General features: G+C 60.2%; 1 protein-coding gene across 1 annotated transcript; it reads right to left on the reverse strand.

The window, feature by feature from the left end:
• Positions 1–886: 886 nt before the first annotated feature.
• Positions 887–22500, reverse strand: MMP15 (matrix metallopeptidase 15). Its single transcript, XM_045891030.3, has 10 exons — positions 21767–22500; positions 11335–11483; positions 10521–10649; positions 8928–9235; positions 8411–8572; positions 7157–7410; positions 6646–6784; positions 5579–5729; positions 5375–5490; positions 887–4212 (listed from the first exon to the last, which is right to left on the reverse strand). Exons 1-10 carry the CDS (start codon positions 21926–21928, stop codon positions 3761–3763), a joined length of 2022 nt encoding a protein of 673 aa, XP_045746986.2. The 5' UTR covers positions 21929–22500; the 3' UTR covers positions 887–3760.
• Between the last annotated feature and the right edge of the window lie 2338 nt (positions 22501–24838).

Here is a 24838-nt window from a genome sequence, read left to right on the forward strand (position 1 = left end):
GTGGGTCACAAGGCACTTTCTGCCCTGAAAGTGCCTTGAGGCCTGGAATCTCCAGCATTTTCTGGGAGGGCCGAGGGGTGGCTGACCCCTACCCTCTCTTGTGGTTTCACGAGTTGGAGGGTAAAGCGTGGCAGCCTTGGGCCCCAGAGGCAGGACTGGACATCGTGGAGGCACAGAGAGCCCTGTTCCTCTCGGACCTACGTGGAGGAGTCCACTGCAGTCTGGGAGGCTGTGGATGGACAGGAAGCTGGCCATTCCTTCCCGTGAGCCAGAGAATGGCCTCTGTGTGAGCCACAACAAAAAGGCTTTTCTGCCAAGTCGGAGGGGGAGGAAGCGGCCAGCTTGGCCCCTGCCCCAGCCTGAAAGGGGGCTCTGTTGGTGTCCCTGGGGTCTTCAGCGCCTAGAATGTGTGGGGAGGGAAGACCAGGGTGGGCAGGGGCCTCCTCATCGCTGTCTCTATTCTCCAGCAACACCAGGGTAAGCTGGGGCTAAGCTGCTGTGCCAGTCAGTCTGTCTGGGTTCTTCTCCCAGCGTGGCCGTGTCCTGGCCGTGTGACCTTGGCCAAGTCACTTGAGCTCGCTGAGCCCCACTTTTCTCATGAATAAAATGTAAGCCGAGGAGTGTGCAAGTCGACACTGAGCACTTGCCATGTGCCAGGCACCGTGGTGGCCGGCGCTGTACGGTCGCCCATCCTCCGTTCACCCCCCCAGCGGCCCGTGCAGCAGGTCGCGTTACCCCCTCCGTGGCGATGTAAGCACCCAGGGCGTCGGGCCGAAGCCCAGGATGTTTTAGACTCTAAAACTCCAAGCTGTGCAAATGCGAGGGAAAAAAGGCTGGAAGAAACACACCAAACCGTCAACACTGGCCTGCGGAGAGATGACTTAGATTTTGCTGCTTTTTGTGTATCTATTAAGTCTTAATTATCTTACTTAGGAATTAGCAAGACAGGTGCTGTGGGGCCCATGGTGAGTTTAGGTGCAGCCACATTAAACAAAACCAATTTAAAGATGCAGGTTCCTGTTAATCCTGGGGGAGGGGGAGGGGGAGCGGGTGTCAAGTTGTGAGGCAGGGCTGAGGCCTGACACCATACCTCAGAGACCTTCACACCCATGGGCTCACCAGATGAGCTGTTCCTTCAGCCACGGGGTTGTTTTGAGATTTTACCAGAGCGTTTGGGGTAGAAGTCTCCTCAGGAGATTTCCTGAGAAGCCGAGGCCTCCTCTGCCAAGTCTCTTCCCTGGCCTGGGTTCTAAGGAAGAGCTCGGTGAGAGGTCTCGCGTCCTCTCCTTTTTCGTCCCTGTGCCCCCACTTGCCGGTGACCGCTGGCCTTCAAGCAGAAGGCAGACCTGGGCAGGGCCCTGTGGCTTCTGCCACAAGAAAGCTGATAAGATGCTGCCCGCCAAGGCCCCTGTGGTGGGGATGGTTCAGGGGCCATTTCCTAGCTGAGCCGGAGAGGCCTTTGGGGCTTTCTCAGCCAGTTTTCAACACAAAGAGAGGAAGGGTGGGATCGAGGGGGGCGGGGAGGAGGTCTGCTGCTGAGGGGAGGGTGGGGCCTGGAACAGGTTGAAGGACCCTGCCCCAGCTATTGTGGAGGCCTGGCCTGCTCCATGGTTGGGGTGCAACCCCACTACAGCAGACCATTGCATTTCTGGGGGTGCAGGCCAGTGCCCAGTAGCGTGGCCCAGAGGATGGATGTGGGGTCCAAGGCTTGCCAGCCATGCCCAGACCCCAGGGGCAGTAAAGCTTCAGTCTCGTACTCTCTTGGGCCTCGTCTGCAGGCTGCCCAGGGTGAGATCTGCTTTTTCAAAGATGACAAGGCAGATCTTGGGTGCCCCACCCCACCCCCAGCCTTTGAGCGGAGCATGTGGTAAGGAGAACTTTCCAGATCCAAAGCGGTACCACTTCCCATCTCTTGCCTCCAAGCTGGGTCTTCAGGCTGCCCAGAACCCAGTCTGGATGGGTGGAAGAAAGGTGGGGGGGCGTGGCCTGGCATTCCCACCCCTCCTAGACACACACTGCGTGTGGGAAGCTGGGACGCCCTTTCTCACTGTGAATGAATGTCCAGTAAATTCTGCACTCTTTCTCTGCCCCACCCCAGCAGGGCTAACCCCAGTCCCCTGCCCAACCTGCTTCTGGTGCCCTCACTCTTCCTCTGAGCTCTGCCCCTCCCAGGGCTACTGGGAAGGAATCCCGGAGAACTGGGAACAAGGTGTCTTCCGCATGGAGGGCAAGTGCCCTAATCGCGGCCTGGACTCCTGTCACCCACAGCCCCACCGGCCCAGGGCCTCTTACAATGAGGCCACACATGCCGGCTGTACAATTTAATCAGTGCAGAGTATTTACAGAAAGAAATGTATGGGGGTGGACACTGCCCTCCACCCCCCATCCCTTGGCTGGCTCTCCGGTTCTGAGGATGGAGGGGGGAGTAAGCTGCCAGACCCGACCTCCAGGCCAGTCCATGAGATGCATCTCCCTCCAGGGGCCTTGGGGGTCTGGGTGGCAGACCCGCTTGCTCAGGGCTGAGGGGAAGCAGAGGGGATGGAGCCGGCTGTACAGTACCATTTCCACAGCAGCCTTGCCTCCTGCTTACTTTGGGAAGGAAAAGGAGGAGGAAGCGTCCCTGTCCTTAGGGCTGAGCCAAGGAGAAGGGGAGTCTCCAGGCCACAGTGGGCTCCTTTGGGGGCTCCACAGCCGCATCCCGCAAGTCTGTGTGAGGGGCTGAGCTGCTGGCCTCTCTCCACCAGTGTCCCTCCTCCCAGTGCCCTGTGGGACAGGGAGCTGGAGGGGAGGAACCCCCAAGCCGGGTGCATGGTGGGCTGTGGGCGCCCATCAGCCCCCTATCTTCCTGGGACAGCTGGGAGCCTGGCAGCTGGTGCCTGAGGCTGGTGGGGTTCTGAGACCCCTGAGGACGGTGGTGTGGGTGAGGGAGAGTGGAAGCCCAGGGAAGGAGTCCAGATGGGTCATAGCTCAGAGAGGAGTGGACAGGGGCTGGAAGCCCAGCCTGGGGGGGGGGGGTGAGGCCTCTGGGTGGAGGGGCCTTGGCAGACCCCATTTGGTCCTTGGTAAGGCAGGCCCAGGGCCTCTTCTGCAGAGAGGGGAGGAGGTGCAGGCTCAAGGGGTATGTGGGAGCTGGGGAGTATGGGCCCCTCGGCTGGCCAGGGCCAGGGTAGGCGTTGGTAATGGGTTGACAGGGGTAGGCGAGGAAGGAATCAAAACTCCACAGGACTCAGGGCCAGTAGGCCACCTCACCCTTCTGTACCCTGTGGCCAGGGGCTGCCCCTGGGTGAAAACTCTTCTAAGGCAGAGATTCAGGTGGGTGGAGACCAGTCAGGCCCCACCCGTCTCCAAAGCCAGCCCAGGCTGAGGAGGGCCCAGGGCGGGAAGGAGCCTCAGAAACCCTTTAGCCACTTTCCAGCTGGCCTTCTGACCCTCTGCTCCTCTGGCTGTCGCCAAGCCAGAGGTGTGGGGGGGTGGGGGGTGGGGGGCGAGGGGCTCACTCCCTGTCCGGAGCAGGACTCCATTTAGAAAGCTCTAACCCCTGCCCGGAGGGACCGCTGCTCCTGGTCAGCAAAGTAGAAACGAATACTCAATTAGTGTGCAAAATCAAAACAAAACAAACCACAAACCACCAACAACAAAACCTGGGCATAAATAAACAACGGGGCGGGGCCGGCGGAGGGAGCCCTGGAAGGCTGCGGCTCGCGGCCCAGCGGCCCCGCCCCCGCAGCGCGGAGGGGGCAGGCGGGCGGGGCGCGGCGCGTCAGACCCACTCCTGCAGGGAGCGCTTGCAGTAGAGGAGCGCGCGCGGCGCGCCCTTGCGCTGCATCCGCACCAGGGCGTAGCTGAGGCCCAGGACAGACAGGAGCAGCAGCAGCGGCGGCACCAGCACCAGCACCACGCTCACCGTCCGCGGCACGTCCTCCATCTGCACCACCACGCGGCTGCCCCCGTCCTCGCCTGTCCCCTCCCCGCCGCCCGCGCCGGCCTCACGGCCCTCCTCGCCCTCCTCGTCGGCCCCGCCCGCCCCGGGCTCTGCACCCCCGTCGGGGTTGAAGGGCGGACGGGCCACATCGGGCCATCGGGGTCCCGGCTCCACGTGCTCTTGGCAGCCCATGAAGTCCCGCAGGATGGATTTGGGGTAGCCCGGCTCCATCCGCAGGCGCTCGTTGTCGAACTTCCAGTACTTGGTGCCCTTGTAGAAGTATGTGTAGGCTGCGGGGGGGGGGGGGGGGCAAGCGGGGATGAGTGGTGTCAGGCCGCGCCCCACCCACCCGCGCGAGACCCTCAAAGAAGACCAGGACATGCTGAAGGCGCCCCGGCTTTAAAGTACCCCCCTCCTCACTTGCTGGCCTGACTACTTTCAAATCTGCCCCCTCCCAACATACAGAAGCCAGACCGGGCTCAGAGACGGGCGGGTTTGGGTCAAGGGCCTGACTATGCTTCGGTGCTTCCTGGCTGGGCTGACATTGACCGGGGTGGGACGCGGAAAGGTCTTGCAGCCCGCTGTGTCCCAGGCTACAGTCAGGAGGCCCTGCTACCCTGTCCCAGGACTGGCTCCAGCCCACACCAGAGAGGCCAGTGTCTTGCTCAGGGCCACATAGCCAGCCTGCAGCTTGGGCTGGAACAGAGCCCAACGCTGCCTTGCACAAGCTCTGCGGCCTTGGGCACCTTGCCCACATGCCTTCAGCCCCAGGAAGGGTCAAGTCTGAACTGTGGGTGAGTCTATACTCTGCTGGACACAATGAGATCAGAGCGGCTGCAGAGTGATGCCATCATACACAGACGCCATGTGACCTGCCTAAGCACCGGCAAAGCCAGCAGGGCCTCCCCTGAGCTCAAGAACCAGGAACCTGAGAACCAAGACTAATGGTTTTTCTTAAGGTCGCCGGAGACCCCACTGGAGAAATAAAAGCCACAGCTCCCTGTTGCTCAGTTATAGTGACAGAGGTCAAGCTTCCTTTCCAGGTGGGAAAGTGGGCACCCTTGCCCCCCATTGACCTGAGCCAAGCTCACCCCCCTCAGGATTCAGGCTCCCACTGGGCTGCCCAGGCCCCGCTGGACTCTGCAGGGAGCAAGGCCATCCTGAGTGCCAGCTCTGGACACAGGCAGACCTGGGTTGGACTCTTGACTCCCCAACTCCCTTGTGGTGGGACTTGGGGCCCTTTACTCAAACTCGCTGGTTCAGTTTGACTGTCTGTAAAAAGGGGATGGAGACAATGCAGGAAGGATCAGGAGAGTCATGCTTTGGAAGCCCCTGGCCCAGGGCCTGACACAGTGTCCCCCATACCTGCCATCGCAATGCTGGGTGAATCCTGGGTGTGGAGGAGGGGGGATGGTGAGTGCTAGGCAGACTGCAGGGGGTTGGCCCTGGTACCTGCATCATTGCTCAGGAAGGCCCCTTTGGGAGAGGTAGGGATCCCTTGCCAGACACTAATGGGCTTGGGGTAGCCGGGGTCTCCACGCTGTGTCTCCTCATTGAAGCGCCAGTACCTGTGACCAAAAGCACCGGGTGTGGGTTTTCTTTGGGTGGGGGGGGGTTGGACTGGGGCCTTCTCGCTTTGGGGTAGGGGGTGCTCACCTGTCCTCCTGGAAGAAGAAGGTGTGACCTGTGGGTTCCCACCAGATGGCCGTGTCGATGTGGTCATAGGGGATGCCCAGGCCATAGCTGGTCAGTGGCTGTGGGTAGCCAGGCTCCAGGTTCGCTTCTCGGAAGAGCCAGTAGCGGTCACCTGCAGGAGTGGGGGATGGGCGAGGACAGGCCTGGGGCTGAGGGGGCTGGGTGGGGAGGGGACTCGGGGAATGCGATCCTGGGCCCACAAATCCATTTACATCCATGGCCACACTCACACACACACACACACACTCTCTCTCTCTCTCTTTCTCACCACACATACACACAATCATACCCCTACACATACCCAAGACAACGCACAATGCAACTCACTTGCATGTCACCCGCACTTGGCACTCATGGGCACCTGTGACATACACACATACAAGTCACTCACTCACACCTACACACACCACACAGTCACCCTATACATGGCCTGCATTACCGCGTGAACATCTGCCCGCCCCCATAAATAGTTCTTGTACTGAGAGAGGAAAGAGGGGGAGCCCTGCTTGGCCTCCGGGCCCGGGGGCTTTTAGCATGAGCTGAGGCCGGCAGGGGGCTGGGGACACAGCTAGCCCGTTGGGGGGTACTGCCCTTGAGGCCCTCCCAAGGGGGGTAAGGCCCCTGAGGGAGAGCTGGTGGTAGGGAGCTCCGTTGTCGCTGCTGGCAGAACCCAGAAATCCTGCCCGAGTGGACTTGGGGGATCTGTTCTTACGAGGAGGGGCTGCGGAGGCACAAGAGGCCAGGAAGGAGGGAACTGATGCGGAGCCCCCACTTTGCGGAGGATGGACTCTCACCTCTAATAGGAGCAGCCTCTGGCCCTCAGGGGCTCGGGTGTCTCCTGGTTTCTGTCTACCTCCCCCACCCCTGCCCTGACTTGTCTCCCCCCAAAGTGGACAACAGGATGACACATGCAATGTAGCCCTTTGCTCTCTTCCTCCCTCAGGCCGCTGAGTCAGAGGCCGGGTCAGAGGCCAGGCCAGAGGCCAGGGCAGGAAGGCTGCCCAGGCCTCCCACCTGCCCCAACTTACCTTTAAAGAAGACAAAACGCCCATCTTGGCGCTCGTAGGCAGCACTGATGTCACTGGGCAGACCACGCCAGAAGTGCCCGATGGGCATGGGATAGTTGTCCAGGACACGGTTGTGTCGAACCCGCCAGAACCAGCGGCCCTGGGGAAGGCGTGTGTGTGAGTGGGCAGAGCAAGCCTCCTCCTGGGAGAGGCATCTCCTTGATCCACCCCTTCCCAGGTCAGGGAGATCTGGAGGGGTAGCTCGGAAGGCTAGGGCGGCCCCGGGGAGGGAGCCCTGGGTGGGGCATAGGCCCCTGCAGGTCTGTGTCACCCTGGTCAAGCCCCTTGTCCCTCAGGCTGGTTTCTTCTTGGTCTGGGGTCTGATGGCTCCCCATAGGCTGCTCAGTGAAGGAGGGGTGGGGTTGCCTGGGCAGCCAGGTGGGGAAAGGCCCCAGGGAGTGGGATGTGGGGCTTGCTCTCCTGCTCTGAGACGGGGCCAAGGGGCTAGGGGAGGCATGGGCAGGGACCAGACCTTGAACACGAACATCTCCCCACGCAGCATGGCTACTGTGTCAAAGTCCCCGTCGCAGATGTTGGGGCCATACTGGTCAGGCCGTTCCGTGGCTCGGGGCTGGGCTGGGGGGCCTGGCTTTGGGGGCCGCTCCGGCTTCCCACCTGGGGGTGGGGCCTGGGGGGGCCTGGGGGGCCGATGATCTGGCCGGCCTGGTCGCCGGGGAGTCACGGTGGGGAGAGGCCGGGTGGGCTGTGGCTGGCCATCCGGGGTGCCTGCAGAGTGGGGTGAGGGGAGTGGGAAGTCAGCAGGTAGCGCCAGAACCCAGCCAGGATGCCAGGTTCTCCTACTCAGAACCAGGGGACCCTGGGGCCCCCAGCCCGGAGGGATATTTGCCTCAGTGGTAGGCCTAGCCACGGTGCAAGTCCCTGTTTGTCCATAGCAGACCCCTCCCCCATACCAGCTATCACCCTCAGGACCTCCATCCTCCTCCATAGAGCCCCCTCCTCGACCTCCCCACACTGGACGTGGGTCACTGTGCCCCTGAGGCTGCCCCTGACTCCACGTTCCCTCGGGGACAGTCCCCTCAGGACAGTAGCCTGCTTCAGTGGACCAGGAAGTAGGGACACATGCAGAGGAGAGAACACTGCCCTGTGACCTCTGCCGAGGGCCCATCTCGTTGCCAGGTTGCCGGGGTGTCTGTAAGGGACTGTCTGCCATGTGCCCCGCAAGGGCAGGTACCGCCAGCCCTAACAAGGGGCTCAGTGGGGCACTGGGCACAGGCCCTGACCCACAGTACTGGTCCTCAGGCGACCTTACCACTGGAGGCCTTCTTGGGTGGGGCCTGAGTTGGGGGTACCACCTGCCTCAAAGCCACTGGGCAGTGATAAGCCAACAACACTCACTGGAGAGGCTGGGGTTGGGAGCAAGAGTGGGAGGAACGGGGTCTGGGACCCCAGGGGCATTCCCAGTCTAATAATATTACCACTGACCCCGAGGAGGAAAGGAGGGGTCAGTGAGGGGCTTTGGGGACCCCAGCCTGGAGCCCCCATGAAGGCCCTGGGGGAGGGCCAGGCCCTAGAGTCGGTCAGCCCTGGGTGTGATTTCTAGCCCCATCAGTTACTCACTGAGTGATGTGGACAAGTCACTAATCCTCTCTGGACCTGTTTCCTCATCTACGAAACAGGGTTAGTGGTGCTACCTATGCCTCGTCGGGCTGGGAGTTGAGAGCCGGCGTGCAGAGCTCCCCTAGCCATACGCACGCTGCCCGCTCACCGTAGAGCTGCTGGATGCCCCGGAGGTCGTCCTCGGGCAGCTGGAAGGTGTCGGTGTCCATCCACTGGTAGAACGGCGCCATGATGGCACTGGGGTTGCTAGAGTGCTCCAGCCCTAGCGCATGGCCCAGCTCATGCACTGCCACCAGGAAGAGGCTGTTCCCTGCGGTGGGGGCGGGCAGCACCGTCAGACCTGGCCTAGGACCCGGCCACCACAGGCCCTGTGGGCTGACGCTATCAGAGAGCTGGCCCTTCTGCCAATCTTAGGAGAGGCTGAGCTGCTCTTGACTGCTGGGCCTCAAGCTTCCCCACCTGGGAAATAGGTACGATGATTCCTTCCCTTCCCTACCACCCCTTAGAGATCCTGGGACGATAGACTGAGATGGAGGGTCAGTGCTCCAGAGAAATGCGCAAGGGAAGCTCTCCCCTCCCAACCCTGTAACTGCTGAACCGGCTCAGAGGGCAATGCCCAGGGCTGGCTGTGCCTCCCCTCCCCTGCCCTGGCCAGGTGTCCTCACCATGCAGGTCAGTGCTGGAGAAGGTCCAGGGCTCATCTGCATCGAAATGGGTATCCCCGCCCAGACCAGGGCCAGGGAAATAGGCGTGAGCCAGAAAGCCCCCCGTGCCATCAAATGGTGAGCTGTCGCCGTGGAAACCAGAGGCAAAGAGTACCATGATGTCAGCCTCCTTCTGCCGCCGCAGTCGGATGTCCTCGTAGGGCACCTCCTGGAAGATCAGGGGTGTGGCCTGCTCCCACACGCGGAAGGCCCTTCGCACTGCCTCCAGTGAGTGGTACCATCCCAGCTTCTCTGTGTAGTTCTGGATGCTGCAGGTGGGCAGGGAGACAACGAGTGAACCCAGGGCCTACTGGGTTCCACTGTCCACTGCTATCACCCACTGGGTGGGGGTGAAGACACATGGTCCCAAGAGACATGCCTAAGATCTGAGCTGGTTCACCGACAGTGCCCATCAATACCAACCATTAGTTTATTCTGATGTGAATCTGAGAAGGAGAACTAACACTTCAAACCCGGGAGTTCATGAGGATATCACTAAATAAGGTTGCATGGCGCCCAATTAGCTTAAATAAGAAAACCATGAAGCAAATAAAAGAACAGGTGCTATGTAACTAAGAGAAAGAACTAGACGGTTTGGAGACAAATGGCTGAGGTTTAGGAAATACTGGCCAAGCGGTTCTGATTATTGGACTCTAGGGTCAGGCTGTCCCGAGTTCAAGGCCAGGCTCTGACATGATTTACATGACCTTGGGCAAGCGACTTCGTCTTTCTGTATTTCAGTTTCTGCATCTGTAAAATGGGAAAAGGAGAGTCCTGCTCTCATCTTGGGGAGCTGGGAGGATGACGTGAATGAGCTCATGGAGAACACGGGCCCCGAGTCTGCACGTGATAAAGGCAGGAGGAGGCCTGGTATTAGCCACATAAATCAGATTAAGCTTCTGTGTGCTGGACAGATCTCCTCCATTAAAAGCTGGTTGGGCCATGACTTCGCTCTGGGGGCCTGGGGTCTAAGTGGCCACAGGAGCCGCTCTTCCTCGGGAGATGAGCTGCGGGTGGGGCCATGGCTGGACTAAAACAGGAAGGGGATCCCTTGGGGACTGCCACGTGGCTGGGCGGCAGGGGGGGGATTCTTGCCAAAGGAGGAGGGTGCCTGGACCAGGGTTTTTGCTGGGGACTTGCTGTCTGCCCACTTGACAGATGCCTGGATTCCAACACCTTGCCACCCCCCCACCCCTTAGATGCCTGAAGCCCCGTGTGCCAGGCACTGCGGAGGCCCCCATCTGTGAGGCCAGCCCCCCAGCTGCTGGCGGGTGGGGCGGGGAGCCGGGAGGGAAGGAGGACAGAGCGGAAGCAGCTCCAAGGGTCCTGACCTTCGCTGGGGGAAGACTGCCTAGGATATGCGGCTGATCTTGTCAGCGTGGGAGCGGGTCGGACGGTCTATGCTGGGCACCCTGGGGTGGGCTTCTGGGAAAGGAAGCCTTCCAGACAAGCCCCCTGGGAAGCCTGAGGCCTCGGCCCAGGTGGGGAGGGGAGCAGGCAGTGTCTGGCCGATGCCGTGGGAGGGCTTCTGCCCTGGACAGCCGAGGTCCCTACCTGAAGGTCAGCTGGTAGCTGCTCCACCTCCTCCCCGTGAGGGCATAGCGTCTCCGCCGCCGTCGCAGGTTGGCTTTCACACGCACCCCAAACTGGTCTGGCACCCCGCAGCGGGGTCGCTTCATCCACCTGCATCACGGGCACAGAGCGTTAAGCCCAGACCCTCCCTCCTGATGCCTGCCTGCTTTGGCTCTGCCTCTTCCAGGCAGTCCACCTTCTTCCATCCTTTTGCCTTTGGCCTCGAGTTGCCCTTTGTATGGGTGTCGTGGGGGGTGGGACTCTCTCTGCCCTTCAGTTTCCTCATCAGAGAAACAGGCACGTTGACTCAGACTGGAAGACCGAGTGCCCAGCAGGGGCTCCACGAAGGTGAGCCCCCTTTCACTGGTATCACTCAGGAATGGGAGAGTTACTCCTGAGGCCCTCCGTCCGTGATACGTTATGCTCAGGCCGTGCTCAGGATGCAATTTTGGGTCCCGTCACCTCGGTCAGACTCAGCGCAGCACCAAATGTCCCAGCCAGGGCCCAGGGCCTGCGTGCTGCTTCCCCCCATCCCCCGTGCCTGTGGCAGACATCACTAATCAATCCCGTGCTCCTTGCCGCCCAGCCCGATTCGCCTCAGGAGCTTCCGCGACACAAAGCTTCAGGCCGCCTCTCCCAGCCAGTGAGAACGAGCACAGGGAAGACCCAGCCATCTGCCATTTCTTATCTAAGCCTCTCTGTTCTGGAAACTCCACCTGCCAAACCCCTGTCAGAGCAGGCCAGAAGGAGGGCAGGTGCCACTGGGGCCTGGGAAGGGCCCGACGGAGGGACTCACGCCTTGGTTTCTTCGTCGAGCACGCCCGTGACGGGAATCCCATAGAAGCGCTGCATCTCGGCCAGGGCTGAGGCCAGGATCTGGGCGGAGCGCATGGTGGACATGTGACGGCTCGGCTGGGGCAGGTAGCCATAGAGCCTCAGCCAGTTCTGCAAAGGAGAGGCCACCCCTGCCTCAGCATGACTGGCGCCACTACCTCTGAACACATGCAGCCTGCACCCGACGACCGCCTGCCATGGCCACCATCACCCTGCCAGGGCTGCCACCCCCTCCTGCTGCTGGTGACCGTGTGAGCCTTCGTACTGCTCTCCCCGTGTCCACTCCTGCGGTCTGTTCTCACACAAGAGCCAGAACAAAAGGCCTTTACAAGTCAGGTCTGGTCAATCTGCTTCTGCTTAGAATCCTCCGAAGACTTCCCAGCTCAGAGAAAAAGCCAGTTCTTACAGGAGCTGCCAGGCCCTCCTTACCTGCCCCCGGCCTCAGCCCTCAGCCCTCACTCCTACCCGCCTCCCCGATGGTCACACTCCTGCCTCAGGGCCTTTGCACTTGCTGTTCCTGCTGCCCAAATACTCTCTCTCAGGCATCTGTATGCCTCCCACCCCCATTTTCCTCGGTCTCTGCTTTCACCTCACCTTGTTGGAGGGGTCTTCTCTGACAACACAATGTTAAAAGAAGACCCCCAAGTGCATACTCTGCATTCTCTCTTGTCCTTCCCTGTACTTGTCGTCTAACACATTATATATTTCACTTTGCTGTTTATTGTTTGTCTTCCCCCATTAGGATGGGAACTGTGTCCGTGAGGACAGTCCACAGTAGCTGTCCTTATTATTGTACTGGCCGCTCCAGGGCGGGCCCCCTACCATTCCTGGCAGACTGCTGGGGACCCTGAAGGGTTCAGAACCTCTTGAGGTCTCACCAAGTAGGAAAACCAGCTCCTTGGTGCTGCTCCCCTGCAGACTGTAAGCCTCTCGGAAGAAGAGCAGATGGATTAGGGCAGACCACCCAGGCCCAATAGGGTGGGACAGGAGACCTGAAGTTCAGTCCCTGCTTTGCCACAAACGCTTTGTTCTCACCGGGCCTGAGTTTTCTCAGGGAACAATTGGGCAGCCCTGGGAAAAGTGGCTGGCACACAATGGGGGTGCCGTCCCCTTCCAGAGCTTGCTGGGCAAGTCTCCTCCTCCATCTATCCATCTGTCCATGCATCCACCGCCCCCCCACCTCCTGCCAAGTGTTTCTGTGGCGCCCTCTCCGTGCCAGACGCCGTACCAGCTGGAGGCTGTGGAGGACCGCGGGAGAGGTGTGCTGACCTCCAGGGGCTTCCAGGCTCCCTGGGGAGACCAGGTGTTCCTGCAGAGGGAGGGCTTCACGCCTGCGAGGCTGCGAGCAGACATGACTGTCACAGTCGCAACTGGAGGATGGGATCCCCGATGAGCCAAGCTGAATTGTGCTAAGAATCCATCCTGGCTGTGACAGCATGGTGACAGCCACGCGAGGCTGCTGGTGAGCACAGAGGCCGGGGACTGCTATGGGCTCTGGCCACATGGAAATGTCCTTTGTACCTTTCCTGTTCCACCCTGGGTCTCTGGGGGCCCCCCAGGGTGAGGGCACCTGAGGCCTGCTCTCTGGGAGGCTCTGGAAGGTTAAGGCTGCACATCACAGTCCCATAAGGCAGGGTGATGGCCAGATATGGTGGTTGCCATGGACCAACAGCCCTGTGTCAGCTGGCCAGGGCCACACCCATGTCTGTTTGCCACCAGCGTCACATCCAAGTCCTCAAGGACTTGCTCCCTGAGTGCCACCTGCCAGCCCCCTGGCATGGTTGGGCGGCCCACCCAGCTGGCTCAGCGGTGCCCAGGTGGCCGCTGGAGGGAGTGGCTGCTGAGCGAAAGAGGGTGACATGGACAGGTGCCCGGCCGTAGCTTCCAGGCCTCTCAGGCCCTGGGAAACAGCCATCAGCTCTGGTGACAGAGCTGGGGACAGATTCTGGCCCAGCCACTTCTGAGGTGTGGCTGCATGCCTCCTGTGTTTTAGGCTGTCGTCAGACTAAAGACCGCCAAGTTTTTATTTATTTCCAGGTGCACAAGTTAGTGCTGTTAAAAAAAAAAAAAAATCAAACATCTACTCATTAAGTGCTGTATTTACTGAAAACCATGTCAGGCCGAAAAGGAGGCAGGAGAGGACCCCAGAGCCCTGGCCATTCAGTGGGGAGCTTCTGTCGCCGAGCAGCTCCCCTGCCCTGGGACAGTGGCTGGAGCAGCGGAGCTGGGGCTGCCGGAGGGGTCAGCAGGCCGGCTGGTCCAGGGCACTGCCCTCCAGGAGGCACTGGGGAGGAACTTGCAGAGGTAAAAAAAAGCCCACTTACGGGGTGGGCCAGACCAGGACCTGCCTCATCGCACAGGTTTCTTTCTTTTTTTTTTTTTTTAAGATTTTATTTATTTATTTGACAGAGAGAGACACAGAGAGAGGGAGCACAAGCAGGGGGAGCGGGAGAGGGAGAAGCAGACTTCCCGAGGTACAGGGAGCCCGATGTGGGGCTCGATTCCAGGACCCTGGGATCATGACCTGAGCCGAAGGCAGACGCTTAACGACTGAGCCACCCAGGCGCCCCTCGCACAGCTTTCTGTGAGGATTCAATGGGGGGTCCTCACCATTGCATGGCAATGTGCCGTGTAGGGAAAGGTGCTCAGTAAATGTATTATTAATGACAAAGGCCTGTCTGGTTGTCCCTGGAACGGCAGCCTTTTGCCTCTCCTGAGAGAGTTGAAGGGTTTGGTCTCCCACAGGGCCTTAGCGCCAGCTGGCCTCAGGTGAGGGCAAAGCAGCAGGGGGAGGCCCTGAGGCAGCCCCCCGCCCAACTGACCCTCCATGCCCCTCTGGCCCAGGGCTCCTTCCCTGTTCTTCCCAAGCACGGGAAACCTCTCCTGAGGGTGTGTGTGTATGGGAGGGGCAGGGTGGGAAGTCCACTGCCTGTAATGGGCAGTTTCCCAAAGAAGCCGGGGCAGACACAGAAGGCAAGGCGGAGATGCGAGGCCAGCTCTGACAGTGAGAGGGGGGTGGCGGGAGAGGTGGAGCTGCCTGCTGACAGAGGAGGGCGCCTCTACATCACCTATTTGCATAAGGTAAAAATATCTCAGGGAGCGCAATCACAGGCCACCAAGGGGCTGATTAGTGGTGTCTGCAGTGACAGGGGGAGGCTCAGGCTGGGGCCCTGGGGAGGGAAAGGGAGGGGAGCTGGGCCTGTCTGCAGTAAAGAGCTCCAGAGCCCAGCAGGGCCGATGGGGATGAGAGGCCCTTCACTCCTGGAGGCAGCTCAGGGGTTGCCAGGAAGGTCCCATGGGTGCCTGTGGACCCTCCTTCCCACAGACAAGCACCACTGAGGTCTTAGGGAGGCCAAGAGCTTCCATCTCAGCATCAGCCAAGCCTTGAGCCCTCAGTCTCCTGGTGACCAATGCCCTTGGCCATGGCCAGGATGAGAAGCCAGGCCGGGGAGCAATGGCACGTGAGGGAGGAGAGCAGATACGCGGCCTGGGCCGAGCAGCCGAGCCCCAGAGCAAGGGCGGAGAAGCTGCTGGAGCCTGCCTGACTCTGGCAAACTTGTGCTCAGGGCTGACTGCCAAGTGCCCATGAGTCTACAACACCCGTAGGGCTGTGTGGGCTTTTCCTGTCCCGTGTGTCTGGGAGGATGTTTCTCTCCACCCTACTGCTGGACTGAGTGTGACAAACCCAGAAGGTGAGGACGCGGAGGGAAAAGAGCATGGGATCGGGGTGCACAGGTGTGTGACAGGGGCTGCGTGTACCCCTAAAGTCCCAGCTTGCTGACATGCTCTGCTGCCATGGGCCAAAAGGGGGTCGTGATTCCCAAGGTCATGACCAACCTCCTAGTCTCAAACTTGAGGAGGAGCTCCTGCTCCTATTGGTGACTGTAATGTCTGTCCTTTACAAAAGTAGCCTCCTTTTCTTCCTTGTTACCTAGAGTCCCACAGGTGGGGTAATGCTAAGCAGTGAAAGTTTGTTTCTCAGGTGGGGAAACTGAGGCACAGATGGGTCAGGAAGCAGCAAAGTAGGGAGGAGCTCCTCTATGAGAGCCACTGTCCAGGGGGAGGCAGGGAAGGTTGAAAAGAGCTCTAGGGCCCATGCAGAGAGAACCTACTCACCCGGCTTCTTCCAGCCATTTCTTTCCTGAGCTCTAGGCCCCATCCCATAAGTATGTTTAGATGTGGGGCACCTGGGTGGCTCGGTAGGTTAAGTGGCTGCTTTCAGCTCAGGTCATGATCTCAAGGTCCTGGGATCGAGTCCCGGGCGTCAGGCTCCCTGCTCAGTCGGGAGTCTGCTTCTCCCTCTGCCTCTGCCCCTCCCCCCGCTCATGGTTTCTCTCAAATAGGTAAATAAAATCTAAAAAAAAAAAGAGTATGTATAAATGCTTCAGGTGAGTGGCTAACCCCAGGTAAGGAAACGTGGGGCCATCAGGAGTCTGAGGAGAGATTCCTGGCCCCCCGGCCCCTGGGAGAGGCCATGAACACGGTAGCAGAAGGCTGAGAACCTGCCGCGAGCCGGGCAGTTTACCCTCATCCCATTCAACGCTCACAAGTACCCCGTCCCCATTATACAGACAGTGAGGTTCAGAGAGGGCGAGTGGCCCACCCGGGGTCACACAGCTGTCTGGCTAGAACTGGAGCCTACAAGCAGTGCTCCTGGCCCAGGCCGCTTGTGAAGTAGCACCAGCTCCCGAGGAGCAGAGCCAGCACAGCACGGGGGGAGGGCATCTAGTCCTCCCCACACCCCACCTCTCTGGCTGGGTCTGGGCCCTGGGCCGCGTCAGCAGGGCTGCCCCCCCCGAATTGCTGAGACAATGCCAAGGCAGGCCCACAGGGAGGGTATGTCTGAGAAGGAGCTGCGGATCGATACTGTGCATGAAGCGGCTGTGGGGGGCGGGGGGAGGGGAGCACGCCTGCTGCCACCATAGCCAGCTCCCCAGCTGCTGGCCTCAGAGTGCTGGGGCCGCTCCCACCGCCTTATCGGACCCAGCTCTCGGCAGTCCAAGCACGCCCTGGCAGGGTTGCCGGTCAGGCATGAAAGGCATCTGGTCAGGGCTGCCGGTGACGGACCCGGACCTTCCATGGTGTGAAGTCCCTGTCGTGCTGTCTCCCTTACCTGTATCTTGGTCTGTGGGCTCTTGGGAGCAGGCCAAGGCCTTGCCTGCCTCTGCACTCCCAGTCTTGGCCGGCACAGAGCCGGTGCCGAAAGAGATTAGTAATCCTGGGAAGCCACAGACTCTGCAGATGCAGAGCATGCACCCCGGGGCCACTGGGCCCACCCTCTCCAGGGGATCTGAGCCAGGAGCCCATTCACCAGCGAGGTGACCCAACCCAGCCCTAGACTCATCCAGCCTCAGTCTGCAGAAGACCTCAAGGCCGTCGAATCCAGCTACCTCACTGAAGCCTCTATGGACCATAGCGGGGCCCAGGACTCTTGCAGCCTGCACCCCTGCAGAGATGGGGTGCCCACTGCCACCAAGGTAGCCCATTCTGTCTTTGGGCATCAATTACTGTTGGAAAGCTGCTCCTCAGGCTGAGCAGAAACCTGCCTCCCAGGGACACCTGCCCCTGGGTCCCGACTGCTTGTCTGCCAAACAGGCCTTCGAGTGATGGAGGGGGGCTAATTAAGCTTCTTTGAGCCCCCTGCTCCTTCCTTGCAAAGCAGAGTCAGTATTATCACTCCCTTCCCACCACACAGGGACGACAGCACAGATGACCTAGATCAAGGCCAGTGAGGAGAGGGGGCACCAAGCCAGGCCCCCTGTCCTTGGTGGATCCTTTACCTTTCGAGGCAGCACGGTCCATATTTTAGCAGTTCCAGAAGAACACACTTGCTTATTTGGGGCTCAAGCTGCCCTCTCCCACTATGTTACAGTTGCAGCTGGGGAAGGGGCTCTGGGTGGCAGGGGGAGTAGGAGGGGTGGGGGATGTCCAGCCAGGGAAGCAGGAAGGAGGTGGTTGCCTGAGTTCCTGGGTTTCTTTACCCTGCCCCCTACCAGCCTGCTCCTGCAATCCTTAACCTGGAGGGGAAAACAGATGGGTCCTTTGGCCAGTGGGGCGGGGTGAAAGTGTCCTGTTTGCTAGTGGTTTGGGGGCTGGCTGAGAGCCAGGCCTTGAGGCCTCACCTGGAAACTCTCCTGTAGGCGTTATCATTGCTGATAGGGCTACTCATGGGGCAAAGCCTGGGTGGCTGGATAGGTTGGGGGATGGCCAAGGGCAGCTCTGCCCCACCCCTACAACCTCCTTCCCGCCTGGCTCCAGCCCCGCAGGCTCCCCACAGGATGGCACCCTGCAGCCTTTTGCCCAGCATGCAACAGCAAATGCTACTTGCTGCTCATTGTCACTGTGCTTGGCCACCATTTGCAGGCGCTTCCTGTGTACCCAGTGCCATGCTCCAAAATGCTCGATGTGAAGCTGGGCTCTCACCCCTCCAGGGCGGCAGTCAGTCCTGGGAGGACAAGGTAGTTCTCAGGGCTAAGGGCCAGCCCTGGAAAGCTGCTCCACACCCTGGCCTCCTGGCTCTGGCAGCTCAATCATCGGATGGCAGTAGGATGGGAAGCATCTCTACAGGCTGGATGATGGCTGGCACCTAGGTCCTCATCTGTCTGTCCAGCTGTCAGAGATTGAGTTGGGTCTTCTTGCTTATTACCTGCTGTTCCCACCAGGGCCGTAGGATCTGGTAAGAGGCGCCCTTCTTTGTCTCTCTGATCCAAGCCCAGCTTGTGTACCTATGCTCTTCTTGCCTGGGGATGCAGCATCTGGGCTACCTCCCCCAAAGGGCCCAGTCACATTCATCTGTGGGGTCCTGCCAGGACCTTGTGTGGTGGAGGGCATCTGAGCAGACAGCCCCCGACCCCTCTCTGCTTCTGCTGCCTCAGAGACCACATCTCCAGGTCGGAAAGCAGAGCTGGCCATGGGGCTCGGCCCCCGCCTGAGTGGCCAGCTGTGTGAGCCACATCAACCTTGGGATGACATGGAAGATGCCAAATGTCTTAAGTCTGTCCAGGCCGCAATAACAAAAATACCATAAACTGGGCAGCTTATAACATGCGTTGCACAGAGTTCTGGAGGCCCCGGCTGTCCAAGATGAGGGTGGCAGCACGGCTGGGTTCTGGGAAGGGCTCTCTTCTGGGGTGCAGACTACCTACTTCTTGCTGTGCCCTCACATGGCAGAAGGGGCAAGGGAGCTTTCTCGGGCAGCTTTTGTAAGGGCACCAATCTCATTCAAGAGGGCTCCATCCTCATGACTTAATCACCTCTCAAAGGCCCACCTCCTAATACCATTGCCTCGGGAGTCAGGTTTCAACCTATGAATTTGGGGGAGTATGCCAAATTCAGTCTTATAATCCGAGGTGGGGGGCAGTGGTGACCACAGCAACCCCCATAGCTGGCCTCAGGCAGAAGTCAAAATCCCAGCTGGGCAGAGGTGAGGATAGCAGGGAGCATCTGGTCAAGGCCCCAAGGGGCCGGAACTGAGCGCTCGGCAGGGCGGGGCTCTCCCAGGGCTGCGGTGTTACCATTCTGAGTTGGCCTCAGAGCCAACAGGCCATGAGTGCTGGGGGGTCTGGAGAAAGTCTCCTGTGGGGGATCTGGGTGTGTTTCTGGGTCGTTTCTTCTGCTCCTTGGGGTGGGACAAAGGAAGGCGTTTTCATCCAGGGGTCAGAATGGGCAGGTCAGGCAGATAGGCTGTTCAAACAAGCACACGCCTCTGGGCTGTTCTCTGCGTGGAGGCAGCTGACCGCCTGGAGCTTGGACCTTGGGGCAGCCCCAGCACTGGGACCTGGCAGAGGACTGAGCGGGAAGGGCAGGGCCCAATGGGACGCCAGGTCCCTGGCCGCACCAATCAGCCCAGTTCTCTCTGGGTTTTGAAACAGACTATGGAGAGGAGTGGTCTGTGAGTAGAGAAGAGAATGAAAAGTGGAGCGAAGGCGAAACTTCTGCAGGTTCCGGGTGACCTGATTCCTTAGTCCGGTGAAACTGTCCTGGGAGGAGGAAGAGGGAAGGGAGAGGGGCTGGCCTTGACTCAGTTGTCAGGCCACTCAGAGAAGGTCCCAGCCATGGCCCGACTGGGTCTTAAGTCTGGAGCTACGGGGGTTCTGGGGTGAGGGCCAGGCCTAGGGGTCTCTGATGCTGGTCCTTGGCTAGCACGGGCCTGGGGACAGTTCTCCCATGGCCTCCTGGCTGGTTGCTAAAGCTGTTTGACTTTTTGGGCCCAAATCTGGACAGACTTGACAGACTCCAAAGAACAGCCTGTGCCCCAAAGCCAACTGTAGTTGCTGGGATAGTCCACCTGTCTCTACTCCTCTGTCTACCTTGGCTTCCAACATCAAGGGTCCTCTACCTTCCAGAGTCTCCTCCAGCAATGCCCCAACCCAGGATTTCCCCCAGGAGACAGCCTGCAGGCCAGTCACAAATCTCTAGCCAGAGCCACCACAGGTTTAGGGCCCTGGTCTGAGGGTACTCAGGGCTGATGGTGCAGGCCCTGGGCTATGGGTACTCCCTCAGCTGGGAGAGGAGGGGAGTGATGGAGGAGCAGAAACAAAGGAAAGAGAGTAAAGCCCCTCCAACTATAGGTCCCAGCGCCCCATCCATCCAGGATGCCAATTCACAGGCATGGCCACCAAATTCCAGCTTGATCCATAATTGCTTCCTGTGCAGAGATGCCATTACTTTTTTTTTTTTTAATAAAGATTTTATTTATTTGAGAGACAGAACGAGAGAGAGCACAAGCATAAGGGGGGGCGGTCAGAGGGAGCAGCAGACTCCCTGCTCAGCTGGGAGTCTGATAAGGATGCGATCCTGTGACTCCAGGATCATCACCTGAGCCGAAGGCCTTCACTTAACCAACTGAGTCACCCAGGTGCCCGCAGAGATGCCATTCTTAAATAGATTGTAAACTCCTCAAGGGTGGGTCTATGACTTGCAGTCCTTGGCTCCTCCTCTCCAGAGTAGCAGGTGGGCCTAATAAGCACTCTCTACCCAGTACCTGGATAGGAGTCCCCACCAGCAGGAGCTCCCTATAAGCCCCTGCCTGACCGCCGGTGTGAAAAGAGGGGGCAGCTGGACTGGGCATGGGCTGGGCTCCCACTCCACCTCCTGCCAAGGCCTGGCTCCCGCAGCTTTCCCTGGCCAGGCCAGGGAGGGAGGGCAGAGCAGGTGGGGAACTGGCTGGGAGGTGTAACTTGAGCCGGGAGGAATTCCCTGCCCTTCCTCCATGCTTTTATTAAAGTAGGGCGGGGAAGGGCAGGCTTCCATCGGAAAAATCTCCCAGGCTGCCGGGGGAGGTGGGGAAGCCGCCGGGGGGCTGGGAGGGAGCACCGGCCCGGCTGCAAATAGAAGGCACTCAGGCCCACAGCCCGGGCTGCGGGAGGCTCCAGGCCGGCCCAAGGGCACCGAGGCCCGAGCCTACCGGGGTTGGCACAGAGGCGCGTCTCTCCTCCCACCCCCTCACTCCTGCCCAGTCCCACCCCTCTCCTAGTCCGGGGCAGGGAGTCGGGTCTTAGAAGTCTGGACAGAAGGGACCCAGCTTTTACTGGGGCAACGAAGCTAGCGTCCTCACTGTCCGTGCTCGGGAGGACCGCGCTGGGCGACCCCGTGGGAGGCGGCGTGTGGTGGTGGGGTTGCTGGTTGGACCCCACTCTGCGCCCAGGAGGCCGCGCCTGGTCACTAGCGGGACCGATCCGGAGACGGGGCTCCGGAGGGACGTCAGGCGGGCTCCTGATAACACGTTCGGAGTGTGCTCTCTCCGACCCAGGCCTCGCGTAGGGGCGCTAGTGGAAGAAAGCGCCGGGGGGAGACAGGATCTTTCTCGGACCCACCTGGCCATGGGGCGGCTTCCGCGCAAGAGCCCAAGGAAGTCGCCAAAGCGCCCCGCAACCCGAGACTGCTCTCTCGGAGGTTCGCACCCCTTCCCCCGCTCCCGGCCCGCCGCGCGCGGCTCGCTGTCACCCAGACCAGAGGCTACCGAGGCGGGAGAGCTGCCCGCTCCGCCCGTGGTCCCCCCAGGCAGCCCCCTCCCCACTCGCTGAGAACGTCACGGCGCGCCCGCAGGACTCTCGAGGAATCAGCCGCGCGGGGAGAGGGAAGGAGGGGAGCGAGGGCTGGGGGCAGCAGAAGCGACTCCCGGGACCCGGGCTGGGGCGGATCAGTGACCGGGGCAGGGCCGTAGGGGTCGAGCGGGCGCGAGTCCTACACCCTCCAGGATTTGGCATGAGGTGCGCCGCAGAGGGCGAGCTGGGGAGGGGCAGCTAGGTGGCCCCTTTCTTCCCTGCCCCCCATCTCTAGGACGGGGGCTCGTCTCCGCGCCCTCCACCCCTCGCCCCAGGCCGCGGGCGTGGCTCCCTCCCGCCCCCCCCAACCCCCAGCCCGCCGCGGAGGAGCCGGGCGGGGGTCCTTACCTCGGCTTTGACTTCTGCGTCCTCCGCCGCCGCGCCGCGGCCCAGGAAGCCCAGAAGCACCAGGAGCAGCGGCAGCAGTCGCGGCCGCGCCGCCGCCTCCCGGCCGCCGAGGAGTCTGCCCGCGCAGCCGGGCCGTCCGGGCGTGCTCGGGTCGCTGCCCATGCTCTCGGCGCCTAGCCCGGCCGGGCGCGCTACACGCAGGGCTCGCCCGCTGGCCGGCGCCGGGGCCCCGCACGCGGCTCGGAAACTTGCGACGCTCCCTGGCTCCCCGCCGGGCGGGCGCGCGGCAGACCTCTCGGTCCTTGTCCCCGCCCGAGCCGCTTAGGTCCCCTCGGCAAATTCCCACGCCCGAGGAGAAGCCGGCAGGCAGGTCCGGGCGCGCGGAGCCGGCCCGCGGGGGGAGGTGGCCGGCCGGAGCCGCCCGCCGCGGGGTCCCGCAGCCTCGGCGCCCGGGGCCCGGCTCCCGAAAGCTAGCGCAACTCCTGAGCCTTTGTCTGGCTCAGCGCTCCGGCCGCCCGGTCCCGCGGCGCCCCCTGCGCGCCCAGCTCCCTCTGTCCATGCCCGGGGCCGGGTGCTGCCCAGAGCGCGCACCTCCCGCCCGGGGACTCTGCTCGCCCCGCGCCCGCCCGGGCCCGGGTCCCCGCGCAGTCCCGGGAGGAGGCGCAGGGAGCCGGTCGGAGCGAGTGAGCGAGCCAGGGAGCCGGCGCCCGACGTCCCCCGCGAGTTCGGCGCAGCTCGGGGAGCTCCCAGCCCTCCTCCCCGCGCGCCGCTCTTAAAGGGCCAGTGCTCGCTCCGCGCGCCGGCCCGGGCGGGGGCCAGCGGCGGTATCTCAGCCGGAGGGCTTCTCGGGAGCAGGTGCCGGCGTTTCCTTCCGACCGAGCGGCCCTTTTACTCTTCCCGGGAGGAGGGCATCCTTGCCAGCTCGCCCCCGTCACTCCCACGGTGCTTGTGGAGAGAAGGTTTGACACCCGCCCCTTCCTAGCAACCCCCTAGAGAGGGAGGGAACAAGGAGGAAGAAAGACTCTTCTTTCTCCCACCTGGGGGGTGTGTAGGGATACTAAGGCAGCGGAGGGCAGGAAGGGAAGCTGAGGGAAGAGGGACCCAAGTGTCCTGTCTTAGGGGAAAAAAGATAAAAATCTAGCGGCTTGTTGGCCCCAGGGGCCTTTTCCAAAGCCTCGGGATGTCACTGGTCCTTGAGTGACCCTCCTCAGTTGCCCAGTGAGTTTGGACACCTTGCACGGGCAAGAGCACAGGTTTCAGAGGGAGGCAGTTGCACTTTTTGCCACTTACCTGCCGCCTCCAGTATGCTTCTGCTGTCGCCACACTTTGGCTGTCCAAGCAGAGGACATTGTTTTGTGCAAGTGAAATATAACAGTGCAGTTCCACAAGGTGATGGGCCAGTGGGCAAAACTTCCACAGAGCTGAGCTGAAAGTGCTAGATTTAACCCTATTGCAGGAGCAGCTTAAGATCCCTCTGTGTGGATGCAGACGGCCTGGGGTGGTGGTGGGGGGGGTGGTCTAAAGTCCGCAGAGGCTGTGAATCCAGATGGACAGCAGTCCTGGCCCCACAGACTGGCCCTAGGGTTGCAAGGTGAAGACCCGGTGGGGAGGGCAGGAGGGTGGAGACCTTTCCTTTCCTCTGCCACTTCCCAGCACTGGGAATGGGAACTTTCCCTACCTGAGGGCAGTTTCTCTAGAGTAAGCCCTGGGGTGGCCAAGCCCGCCTCACTTCCTGGAAGTCACCAGAGATCTGGCTGAGCTTGGAAATGGCATGGTCAGAGACCTGGCAGGTAAGGAAAAAGACCACTGAAAAAGAAAACAGAAGTTAGACTTTATTCAAAAAAACTATTGCAGTAGGGGAAGACAGATTCCACTATAGAACTGGACCCAATTCCAAATACGACCTGAACAGGGGTGATTTATAGCCAAGAAGCAAGTGGAGTGGGAGGTGGGGATGGGGGGGGGCATTCTGGCTGAAGGTGGACCAGGGAGATCAGATATCACCTGTGGGGGTTGGGGGTTGTAGGGATGCCTAGCATGATAAGATCTCAGGGTGGGAAATTCTGAATAAACTGATTTAGCAGGATTCTTATTAAACTGGATTCTAGAAGGAAGTACACAGAAGGGCCTCCTTGGGGAGAAGGTTCAGGGGGATCCTGACTAAAGTTTGGTCAAGCAAAGAATCTTTGCCAGTCTCCCCCCTTGCTCAAGTGAAGAAAAGAAATTCTTCTTTCCTCTGAACAACATAAGTCTATTCCTTATGTGGTTGGTGACAATAGATAATTGCTGTTCTGTACGACACACAAGACCTTTAATGAGAGTAATACCTTGAAGAAAAGTAGGTGAACACTTAGAGATGGAATCAATATGTGTACCCAACTTCACAGACCTTCAGAGATCTACCAAAAGTCCCAGGACCTGTTATCCTTCCTTGGCGGTGTGAGTTAGAATGGCAGTGAAATGTTTTCTTCATTCACCTCTCGAATCTTCCTGGTTATGGCAAAGATGTCCGGTAGATTGTTGGGGTTGAATATGCACTAGTTACTTCTGACCACTGGGCAAGTGCCCCCTTCTGTAACCAGGGTCATATGGAGAATGGCTCGCTGGGTTTCTTGTAGTTGGCCAGTCACTGATTCGAGGCCCATGGTGATACTATCCAGGGACAAGGTGAATGGCTTCAGCAATGAATAGATGATTCTGTTGTGGAATCTAACTTCTTGAGCTAGGTGATAAATTCCTAGGGATGGTACCCAAAAAAGTGGCAAATTTTCCCCCCAAAAGTCGAGAGGTCCTGGATGGAACGCAGGCCCAGTTCTCTGGCTGTTTTTTCTACCTCACCTTCCCAGGAACAGAGATCACCATTCGGAGGATCTGGGATGTCATGGATACCTCTTGTTCTTACAGTGAGAGCGAGGTGACCCTGAGGGAGGGGGAGGTTGTTTTAGAGAGAATTTAAGAATGCAAGAAGATTGCAGGAAATAGAGTAAGGTGAAGAGATTTGGTAAGATTGACGAGGTAGCAAGAGTTGGTCCAGTTGGTAGGGGACAGCCAAGAAGCATGGGTTCCCCAGAC

This window comes from Mirounga angustirostris, unplaced genomic scaffold (assembly GCF_029215605.1).
Source record: "Mirounga angustirostris isolate CCGP_5_RB_7025 unplaced genomic scaffold, mMirAng1.0.hap1 SCAF_16, whole genome shotgun sequence".
Classification (NCBI taxonomy): domain Eukaryota; kingdom Metazoa; phylum Chordata; class Mammalia; order Carnivora; family Phocidae; genus Mirounga; species Mirounga angustirostris.

Coding starts and splice junctions, on each gene's coding strand:
- MMP15 (XM_045891030.3), bottom strand. CDS start 21,928: ATGGGCAGCGACCCGAGCACGCCCGGACGGCCCGGCTGCGCGGGCAGA. Junction 10,650..11,334: donor CTCGACGAAGAAACCAAGGC/GTGAGTCCCTCC, acceptor CCCGTGATGCAG/GTGGATGAAGCGACCCCGCT. Junction 9,236..10,520: donor AGCTACCAGCTGACCTTCAG/GTAGGGACCTCG, acceptor GCCCACCTGCAG/CATCCAGAACTACACAGAGA.